Raw genomic sequence first — 12037 nt, forward strand, 5'->3', positions numbered from 1 at the left:
GTTATAGGTTCCCCACCACTGAAAGTTGAAACTTAAATTCTTTATCAAACACATGAGAACTAAAAGACATAAGCATTCACCTCATATCTTTTGTGAATTAGCTAATTTCAGTCGCTCTGTGTATCTACTTCTAAGCTCTAGCAAATCTCTTAAGGATTTGCTTATAGCTAGAACTTAGTCAATAATTCATTTGTTCAAATACCAAGTATAGACTGCTTCAACCGTTTCTGTACACCTCTCATTTCTTTGTGACTTTTCTTGCCTTTTTTAACTCTAAATTATTCAGGTCTTTCTCTTTTATTGAATTTATCAAGTTGATGTTTTTGCAAGCAAAACCTGATCATAATAAAAAGTATATACTATGCATGAGCAAACGTCTAAAGGATACATTTTTAAAATAAAATTTTAGAGTATATTTTTGCAAGTATGAAAATTCAGGCTAATTTTACCTTTGGAAGTAACCCCACATAGATTCATAGCACTTTATTGATTTAAATGTTTAAATCTGTTAAAACTGAACAGCAATAACTGAGTAGTTAATTAATCTAAAATCAACTAATGGCCATAGTTATAGGATAAACTTAATTTCTAGTTGTGTCTCCTGGCTAAGCTGAAGGAAATATTGGTATTGAGAAGTCTACTTCATTTTTTTCTGACCTACATCCATGTGACGAGGCCTGCATTTTAAAATCTGAATTTGAACTCTTTATTGCATAGATTTGAACCCTCAAATTAAATTGACTAAGACAGCACCACATCAAATATTACAAATTTATTATATATTAGAATTTCCATGGTATTACATATTGCATAACAATAAGACAATCAGTTACCAACAGCAGATGTGGCAATTGAATCTTGGTAGCATCAAATGTTATGTTCCTAGATTTTATTTCCTATTTTTAGACATTTTATTATTAACAGTTGCTTTTGCTTTTTTTTCCTTCATAGTCCTTATACACAGACTTTTTGATTTTTAAAAATTTTAAATTTTTTTTGTTTCTATAATTTTATTGAGAGACAAATAGCAATGAGACAGTTTCAAATCAAATTGGTAGAACAGTCTCAATAATTAACATGTTGCATACTCTCTTCCTAGTAGTTATTTTCTGTACAAGATGCAGACATGATATCTTATTTACAAAAATCATTGAACAATTCCCTCTATTCATTAAGAAAACATAACTATATATGTATCCTAACAATTTTGAATACATAGATACAAAATGGACATTCATTTATATATCTCCTTTTTTGTTTAGTTCCTTCACTTGATTATTAGAGGTGTGTTAACTCAGCAAAATACTCTAAAAGAGTCCAGTAATATTGGGTCTTCTGCTGGACTGGCAGTGTCAGAAATTGTTGACCTGAGTCCCCTACAGCTCAACATAATAAAATGCATTACATCTTATACTTCATTTTTATACTTTTCTGCTGGATGGTTAAAACCAGTATGAAGCAAGACCTATGAAACAAGAGTTGTAGCTTTTGGATCTGATAAGGTCAGTCAAATCCCCTCAGGATTTATCCTGAGATCCTGTACCTCAGATTGTAGATCCTTTGTCAGTGTCAGCCATGTGGATGAGTCACGGCCATTGCTTGGCCGATGTGCTCCCTGTGAAAGCCTGAGAGAATGTTTTCTCTCCATGTGACTCTCCTTAGGCACACTCTACATCGATCACTTTGTTCTTTGGCCCCATAATCTCCTTAATCAGAAAATTTGGGACAGTACTGAGTTAGATGATGTTACAGTACAAGATCTCATATGTCCTGAGTCTTAATTGACCTTAGAAGGCTAGGGCCAAAATGTTGGCTTTCCTTGTGGCCCTCCTTTTTCTCTAATTTTGGTTTGCAAATTTAGGTTGTTGACCCTCCAGAAGAGTAGCTTATTGGAATGTTGCAGAATTGTCCTGTTACAAGGTTGTATATGGTTAGATTTCTGGACTTATGTGTAAACATAAGAATTATATAATTCTTTATGCCTATTTTTAAAATATATTTTAATTTTTAAATGTTTTTTCATCATATTCTATAGGGACTTAAATTTCAACATATCAATACTTGATGAAAAATACCTGTTCCATGTTATGCCTAAGATGTTTGATATTCAGACAGATAGTGAGGTTAAGCTTAACAGCCTAAATTGTATGGTAATAATAATTCCTGCTTTTATGTCCTTCATACATTATGCCACTCATTTCATATAAATATTAGAATATCAAAAATGTAAGAAAATAAATAATCAGAACAGTTTTATGACAGCATGAGGCTATGACCTTTTCAGACTGCAACTCTAGAAAGTTCTGTTAATTGTTATTTCTGTTAATTCTGTGTGCTCAGTGTGCAAGCAGATTTATTATCTTTGATCTACACTTGTCTCTCTTTTGGGATCTCAGAATTAGATCTTTAAATTTTATACAACAGTCTTTTAGAACAGGGTTTAGAAAAACATAAGCTAAACATATTACTTTCTCTTTCAATATATTTGTCTAGTGGGTTATTTAATTGTCCTCTCAACACAGTTTGATAATTTAATCAATGTTATGTTATCTAGCAAAGAAAGACAGCACTACTAGTTTGTCTTGATTGATAAGAAAGTTTTAGATATTTGTTTCTTCCATGTAAAACTGTTGTTGGTCTATCTTTTGAGAAACTACTCAATTACACACAGTGTATTAACTTTTGTTGCTCTCACTATTTTGTAATAAAATTGAATTTTTCATAAAATAAAAAATGGCAGTGTTTGATTTAACACAGAAATTCCAGTATTCTAATCCCTTTGAAGAAATATGAAACATTGCCTTTTTGTTATTTAGGTCATTCTTATTTTGTAATTTGGTGAAGAGGTATCACTTGTAAGTCAGTTATGTACAATCAAGTCAGCATGTACTAGGGCCAGCCAGAGAGCTAAGCTGAGTAAAGCACCTTCTTATGCAGGAGCAGGGAACAGAGTTCGATTCCCTGACACCACATGCTGCACTAGCCCTGTCCCGGGGGCACAATGAGAGGGCCACTGAGACTGGGTGTGGTGAAGCACACCTGTAATCCCAGCCCTTGGAAGACTTAAAACAGGAGGATCACTAGGAGTCTTATCTGTGTAATGAGACCCTATAGACCTGTACTAAATACATTTTTTAAAAAATGTTAGTATGCACTGTCAGGGACTCCTGCCGTGGTTCCCCAGTATGTTGCAAGGTATTAAGGCACACTGCAAAAAGTGAGACAAAATGGTGATACAGTGGGGAACTGGGATGAACAGTTGTTCATGGGGAACAAAAGTACACAGGACTTCTAGAGCCTCAGTACTTATCAATTACATCTGAGTCAACTACAATGGGTGAAGAAGGGTAGTGAATGTATTTTGAAGAGTAATGGTGATAATGGTGAGCTAGGAAGCTTTTTTTTTGTATTTTTAGGGAGGGATCTACAGGATGTTCAGGGTCTCATTACAAGATCAGACTTGTAGTGATCCTCTTGTTTACAGGTTCCCAAGAGCTGGGATTTTACAGGTGTGTGCCACCACGCCCAGTCATAATTGCCCTCTGTGCCTGCTTGCAGGTGTTTTAATCCATTAAGCTATTTGGCCGGCCCTTTGGTGAGCTAGTAAAAACACAACATTCTTGCAAAATGAGACAAGGGGCAATAAAGATACTGTTATTTCCTCTAGAAACTATTTACTATTGATATTATGTTGCTTTAAAGATCCTTATTATCTTTAGCAATCTTACCTTACCCTATAAATGCCACAGTATCACTAGTGTTAGGGCTTCAGCTATGACCAGAAGAAAGCAGGGAGTTTCTATGATATAGTGTGTTTCAAAGGGCAGGTCAAGGATGACCACTGACATCCCCTAGACTCAATTTATAATCCATGATCCCCAACAATGACCTAATTAAAAGTGTAGCAAATTTATATTATCTATTATATTCTAACTAAGAATAAAATAGCACTTTGAACAAACGTGAAGATACAATTTTCTTTTAACCCTCTATAATAAACAGCATTTTATGGATTTTTTATGATCAATTATCCGAATTTAAAACAGTCCTAAGAAACTTCCCTTCTATTATTGGAATTTAAGTTTAGCAACAACACTGTATTATATTTCATAAATTTTAAACTAGGACAATTCATCTGAAACATCAACAATGTAATGGAGAAGTATATGATATCTGTAACCAAATAAAAGCTTGCTGTGCTTTCAAGGCATTTTTATTGTAAGTAAACATATATAGAACATTTTCATGCAGAGTTTTGCAGGCTGGTGAAATCTGAGTAAAAACAATAACCACATTTGATCTCATTCACATAACTCTGAGCAAATTATCTATTACATGTGATAACTTTTGATGATAAGGGTAAATATATGGCACCCAGTTTTACATCCTTAATAGGACTTAGTCTGTGATGTGATTCAACATTTCAATTTTCACTTGAAATTCACTCTAACATTTTGGAAATTCTATGCAGTGATTAGCACCCAGGCTATTAGACAAATGGATTTCAAACAACTATGAATAAAAATTAAAAGCTTTACATTAAAGATTATCTTTTATGTTGTTATAAATAACCTTATATACATTGCAATATGTGGCACTTTTGAATCTTGTTTTTGCCCTAATTTTATTCATTGTAAAAGCACAAGAATTTTTAATAAAATCAAAAAGAATTTTAAGAAAAAAGATAAAAATGTATCTTAAATATCAACAACAGAAACTTTTATAACTGCAAAGTATTTTGTTATAATTATTAATGTTGTGAATGAAATACATGTAATTAGAATAATTGTGTTATAAATATTTATCTTCAAATAGTTTCAAGAATGGAAATTCTACCTTTATGGAGTAGGACTATATCCCCAGCCTGCAGACACAGCAGAAATGACTGCACAACTTGATGTTCAGTCGTCCCTCACTATACCTTTCAAAAATCCCACTAAGGAAGCTGTTTCTATCAACATATTTCTAGCAAGTAAGTGGCTTTTTTCACATTTTTAATGCTATTTTTAAAAAAATAATCAAACTTACCTTAAAATATAATGAAAATATAGTGTTATAAATGAGAAAAATATGTAGGGACATATGAAATATTGTTATTATGGTGGAGAATGAATTAAAATTAGGTATTCATGTTCTGAATTAATCTCTTCCAGTTTTTTTATTGCTTTTATTGAGAAACAAATAGCAATGAGACGGTTTCAAAACAGGTAAGTAGGACAGTTACAATAATTAATATATTGCACATTGTTGTTTTCATATTAGTTATTCATAATACAAGATGCAGACATGATATCTTTTCCAAGTACTATTAGTACAAATCTTTCTTCTCATTGAATTGAAAGTAGCTGTATATCTATCTTAATTATATCTATATCTATATCTATATATTTCACTACAAAGTGGTCCTTCATTTATATCCCCTTTTTATTTACATTTTTTGGAATATCCAAGATATAGGTATTCCACAGCCATTTAAATATTGTAGGTGAAAAACACCTGTTCCATGTTATGTCTAATATGTTTGATATTCAGATAGTGAGATTAAGCTCAACTTCCTGTTATAGGGTAGTAGTATCATTAAGCTTCTCTTCTGGAGGGTTAACAACTAGGCCAAAATATTAGAGAAAAAGAAGGGCTACAAAGACAGCCAACATTTTCCTCCTAGCTCTTCAAGGACAGTGAGGACTCAAGACGTACGAGAACCTGTACTGTAACATCGTGTAACTCAGTGGTGGCCCAAATTTTCTTATCAAGGAAATTGTGGAGCCACAGAGGAATGTGATCAACAATGTATAAAGCACCTAAGGAGAGTCACATGGAGAGATAACATTCTCTAGGCTTTCACAGAGCAAATTGGTTGAGCAATGACTGTGACTCATCCACATGCCTGACACTGACAACAGATATACAAACTGTGGTGCAGGGTGTCAGGGTAAATCCTGAGGAGATTTGACTGACCTTGTCAGACACAAAAGTTACATTTCTTGTTATGTAGGTCTTGCTTTATCTTGGTCTTAACCATCCAGCAGAAAAGTATATAAACGAGGTATTAAAAGTAAAGCAACATTAATATGCTGAGCTGTAAAAGGCTCCAGTCAGCAACTTCTGACATTGCCAGCCCTGCGGATAACCCACTATTATTATGGACTACTGGACTTGGATTATTTTGCTGAACGCTTCCTTTTTTATCAGTATATCTGAGTTCTCTATAAAAGTTAGACAATGTGTAAGATTCTTATTATTTAACTAAATATACAAATTCTTGTTCTTTCAATATTTGCAGAAATTTTAATATTATGGCTTTGTTTTCTTATTATTTTCTTGTTGAACACATTAGAATTAGATTTTTGTTCCCACCAACCTTGTCCCTTTTTTTTTGTCATTTTGGATGCATGCTGTTTAAACTAAAGAGTGTTAAGATCTTTTAAACTCTTCATATTTGCTATCTAAATACTTTGAATCCAGAGAGAAGACTTGAGGGCCATTTTGTGAAGAGATGGAGAATGAGCAGTTGCTGCTGCATTGCTGACCTCAAGCAGCGGTCAACTCCATGTAGAGCCTGGGAGCAGGAGATTTGGAATCACATCTCTTCTCTCATCCCTCTCCTGGTTTTTGTCACTTTCAGAAACTTTATCTTCAAACACGATGGCTAACAATGTTACTAACAAGACAGATCCTTGCTCCATGCATTCCCCTGTGTTCATTGAAAATCTTAACACTCTTGTGGAGGCCATCTTGTTGAAGCAAAATTGTGGATTGCTCCATTCATAACGGCTTTGCCTTTGTCAAGTATGTTATTGAGAGAAATACCTGGTCTGCTCTAGCTGGAGAGGATGGCAGAATGATTGCTGGCCAGGTTTTAGATATTATTCTGGCTGCTGAGCCAAAATTGAACAAAGGAAAAGCAGGTGTAAAACTATCTGCAGGGGAAATGTATGGGTCAGTACCAGAACACCCTTCTCCATCCCCTCTACTCAGCTCATCTTTTGACTTGTACTGTGACTTTCAACTTGATTAATATGACAAGATGGACAGTTACCCAGTTAGTGTTCCTCCTCCACTTCCTCCTCCTCCTCCTCCTCCTCCTCCTCCTCTTCCTCCTCCTATTACTCAGGCTGTAGTGCCCACAAAATGCCAGCGCATATCAGGAAATATCTCCCAAAGATGCAAAAGTGGCTTCAATTCTGAGTGGCCAGCGGAGGTCTTCGTTCAAGTCCTGAAAATGGAAAGGTAATGAAAGTTGAAAGGCCATTAAGAAGGAGCTAATCCAGATAAAACAAAAAGTGGATTCTTTACTGGAAAGCCTGGAGAAAACTGAAAAGGAACAGAGCAAAAAAGCAGTGAAGATGAAGAATGATAAGACCAAAGAGGAGCAGACCACCAACTCCCAGAACAAAGATGAGACTAATTGGAAGATGGAGTCTGAGGGTGCTGCGGATGACTCTGCTGCGGGGGAGGGGGGATCTACTGGATGATGATGAAAATGAAGATCAGGCAGAGGACCAGCTAGAGTTGATCAAGGATGATGAAAAAGAGGCTGAGAATGAGAAGATGACAGAGTGTCAAAGGCGAGGATGACTCCTAAGCACATAGTTTGGTTTAGAAGTGTTGTCCCATTACTTTTTATCTAGCTGCTTTTTAAGATCAAAATTTCATGAGGTCCTCTCCCCTAGTATCTTCAACACATGCTCACTGTTCTTCCTGTGTCCTACCATGTTCACAAGTGCCCTGTGCCTAGTACCATTTTCACTTTCTTTGATGCTCCTAGTAGTTTTGCTGTCTTCTCCTATAATTTTTGTTTTTTAATTTTTATACTTCTTTATGACTTAACAATAAAAGATTGTATGGTTTTTACCAGCTGTCTCCACAATAATCTCTCATTATGCAGACAATATAGTTATTTCCATTTATACACAATTTCAGTAGTTGCTTCCCTAACCACAAAGGCAATCTCATTTAGTGTAGCATCTGAAAGCAGCTTTGTTTGACTTAAGAGTCATGTGTATCACCCCCATCAAGTACTTTGTGGGGCTGTTAAACACAAATGTAACAATATATTTTTGTGACTGAGACTGTGGCAAATGCATCCTGTAGAAAAATTAGTGTAATAGTCATTGTTTTCTGAAGTTGATACTGTAGGTTATTTTTGTGAATGTCTGATGTTTGGGATCTTCTTTCTCTCTCTCTCTCTCTCTCTCTCTCTCTCTCTCTCTATATATATATATATATATATATTATGTATATATGATGGATGGGACAAAATTACTCTCTAGAATGGTTATACCATTGCAATACATATTAAGAGTATATTATAAATATTACCTCCTGTCCTGAATCTTGTAAATCCTGGGTAGTAACATTCTTCTTAATTTCCATTCATGTGAGTGGGAAAAATTATATAATATTGTCATTGAAAATTTATTATTTTTTCATAAATGTTAGCAATGTCATTCATTGGTTGGAATTTAAGTCTTTCCTGATCATTTCATTATGGCTTGGAATAATTTTTAAAATTAAATATATCATGTAGTATCACATAAAGTTTTTGTAACAATATGAGATGCATATGGTATTTTGTAAAGGCTGGCTTTAGGATCAAGGAAATCAGCAGTTTAATACAGACACCTGATAGTCCACCTGCTTAGGTCTGCCGTCCACATCCGCATGATCCCTGCCTGGCACTTGCCATGGCTCAGGTTCTCAGAGCCACCATGACTGACTTTCCTACATTTGATGATTGGGCTGATGCAGAAACTCTTCAGAAGGCCATGAAAGGCCTGAACACCAATGAAGAGACCATCCTGACTCTGTTGACATCCCAAAGTAATGCTCAGCACCAGAAGATTGAAAAGGACTTTAACACTTTGCTTGGCAGGGATCTTCTGGATAACTTGAAATAAGAATTGAGTGGAAAATTCAAGAAATTAATCGTGGCCCTGATGAAGCCCTTTTCCTCTATGATGCCTATGAACTGAAGCATGCTGTTAAGGGAGTTGGGACAAATGAAAAAGTTCTGATAGAAATTATTGCATCAAGGACACCCAAAGAAGTAAAAGGCATAAAAGAAGTTTATGAAGTAGAGTGTGGCTCAAGCCTGGAGGATGATGTGGTGGGGGATACACCAGAGGATGTTAGTGGTCTTCCTTCCACTCAAATGTAGCACGCTTTACTATGCTATGAAGGGAGCTAGGACAGATGATCATACTCTCATCAGGGTCATGGAGTCCATGAGTGAGGTTGAGCTGTTTAACATTAGGAAGGAGTTCAGGAAGAATTTTGCCACCTCTATTTATTCCATGATTAAGGGGGACACATCTCGGGATTATAATAAAGCCCTGATGCCTATCTGTGGAGGACAGCACCACTGATGTGTTTCTTGGGAGTGACTGCCCAGACCAGTTCTGGCCTCTGCTGCTGCCACTGCCTTCCCCCACACTTACAGCTCAGCTCCCAGACACCAGTGCCTTGCTAACCAATGTGCTCTCTGTGAAAGGCTGAGAAAAAGTTTTCTATCCATGCAACTCTCCTTAGGCAGACTCTACATCATCGATCACTTTCCTCTTTGGCCCCATAATCTCCTTGATCAGAAAATTTGGGCCACTACTGAGTTACATGACGTGATAGTACAATTCTTATATGTCCTGAGTCTTAATTGAACTTGGAAGGCTAAGGCCAAAATGTTGGCTTTCCTTGCAGCCCTCCTTTTTTTCCAATTTTGGTCTGCAAACGTAGGTTGTTAACCATCCAGAAGACAAGATTGTTATTACCATACAACATAGGCTGTTAAACTTAACCTCACTATCTGTCTGCATATCAAACATCTTAGCCATAATATGGAACAGGTATATTTCATCAAGTATTGATATGTTGAACTTTAAGTCCCTACAGACTAGGATAAAAAATATTAAAAATTAGAATATCTTTTAAAAATAGGCACAAAGAATTATATACTTCTTATGTTTACATATAAGTCCAAAAATCTCACCATATACAACCTTGAAGCAGGATACTCCCACAGTATTCCTTTTCCTGTCCCTTGCTTTCATTCACCACCCTTACTTTTTGAACTACCATCTACCCAAGAGACATCATAGCAGCAACTGGAATGTCATGACAAGCAGCCCTAATTCAGAAGACCAGAATGACAGGCACTCAAAGCATGAAAATACTGTTACAGATTACCATCTGCAGTGCAGTTGCTTATTTCACAGGTATCAGTATATATAGTCAGGGTGAGAATCTTTGCAATTAATTGCTAGATTAAAAAAATCTTCTGGAGATTTTCAGGATCATTACTTTGCCCATATTCTACACATATATGAATGTCTTGACATTGGTATATTTCCTAGCTCTTCTCCTTTCCTTCTCTTGATTAGTTAGTCTTCACGATCCTACTTTCCTTTTAATTGTATTATGCCTTTCTATTTGTATTTCTTCTTTTGAGTTCTTATACTGGGGAAACTATACAATGTTTACACATGTGTCTCTGGTTTATTTCACTTATGACTATATGTTCAAGTGGCATCCAATTCAATATAAAGGCTTCGAATTTATCATTCTTAATAGCTGAATAATACTCCATTTTGTAAAAATACCACATCTTTTTCAACCATTCCTCAGGTGATTGGCATCTTGGTTGTTTCCAAGATTGGACTATCACAAATTGTGCTGCTATAAACATAGGCACACATATATCTCTATGATATGATGTTTTCAGATCCCCTGGGAAAATTCCCAGTAGAGGAATAACTGGTTTAAATAGGACTTCCATTCCAACTTTTCTAAGGAGTTTCCACACTGATTTCCATAACAGTTGTACCAGTCTACATTCCCACCAATAGTGGAGAAGGGTTTCTTTTTCCCTACCGCCTCTCCAACATTTTTTGGGGGGTGATTTCTTTATGATAGCAATTCTTTCTGGGGTGAGATGATATCTCAAAGTTGTTTTAATTTGCATTTCGCGGATGGCTAATGATGTGGAGCATTTTTTCATATATTTATTCACTTCTTTAGTTTCATCCTCTGGGAAGCATGTGCTCATCTCAGATGCCCATTTCTGGATTGGGTCTTTAAATTTAGGAGCCATATTGTTTTTTAATTCTTTATAAATTCTAGACAGCAGACTTTTGTCTCTGTACTTATTTGTCATGATTTTTTTTTTCCAAATTTGTAGGTTGCCTTTTCACTTTGTTCGAAATGTCTTTTAACATGAAAAAACTTCACTGTAAAAGCAGGTCCCAGATGATAATTCTTTCAGCTGTTTCCCATGCGATTTGATTTTTGTTCATGAAATCTTTGCCTACCCCTATGTCTTCAAGAGTTCTTCCTACTTTCTCTTATAGGAGATTTAGTTTCTCTGGCTTAATGTTTAGATCTTTAATCCATTTTGACTTTAGTTCAGTGCATCGTGATAGACCTGGGCCAAGTTTGAATGTTCGGCATGTAGAGAGCCAGTTTTTCCAGCACCATTTGTTCAAGAGGCTATCTTTCTTTCAGTGAGTATGTTTGGCCCCTTTGTCAAAGAAAAGGTGGCTGAGTGTGTTCGTAAGAGCTTCAGTTCCTGCTAGTCTATTCCATTGATCCTCAGGTCCATTTTGTTGACAGTACCATGCTGATTTTATCACAGTAGCCTTGTAGTATAATTTCAAGTCAGGAATTGTAATGCCTCCTGCCTTGTCTTTATTGCACAGGATTACCTTTGCTATTCTTGGTCTTTTCTGGTTCCAGATAAATTTTAGGAATGATTTCTCTAGGTCTTTGGCGTATGTTGGTGGTAGTCTGATAGGGATTGCATTAAATCTATACAGCAATTATGGGGATGTGGCCATCTTCACCATGTTGGTTCTTCCTATCCAGGAACATGGAATATCTTTCCATTTTCTGAAATCCTCTATGATCTCTTTTTTAAGAGTACTGTAATTTTAACTTGAAAAGATCTTTGATTTCTTTAGTTGGAATAATTCCAAGGTATTTCATTTTCCTTGGTGCTATTGTAAAAGGTATTGTTGCTATAATTTCCCTCTCAGTGGGTTTGTTG

The 12037-nt window shown here is 35.7% G+C and overlaps 1 protein-coding gene across 1 annotated transcript in view; it reads left to right on the forward strand.

Moving 5' to 3' along the window:
• Cfap47 (cilia and flagella associated protein 47) overlaps positions 1–12037 on the forward strand; it is a 529200-nt gene that overhangs the window by 404809 nt on the left and 112354 nt on the right. The window contains exon 58 of the mRNA XM_023707817.1: positions 4816–4972. Coding sequence (XP_023563585.1) covers positions 4816–4972 — 157 coding nt within the window. The remainder of the gene's footprint in view (positions 1–4815; positions 4973–12037) is intronic.

Source organism: Octodon degus, unplaced genomic scaffold (genome assembly GCF_000260255.1).
Source record: "Octodon degus isolate 3935 unplaced genomic scaffold, OctDeg1.0 scaffold00313, whole genome shotgun sequence".
Lineage (NCBI taxonomy): Eukaryota > Metazoa > Chordata > Mammalia > Rodentia > Octodontidae > Octodon > Octodon degus.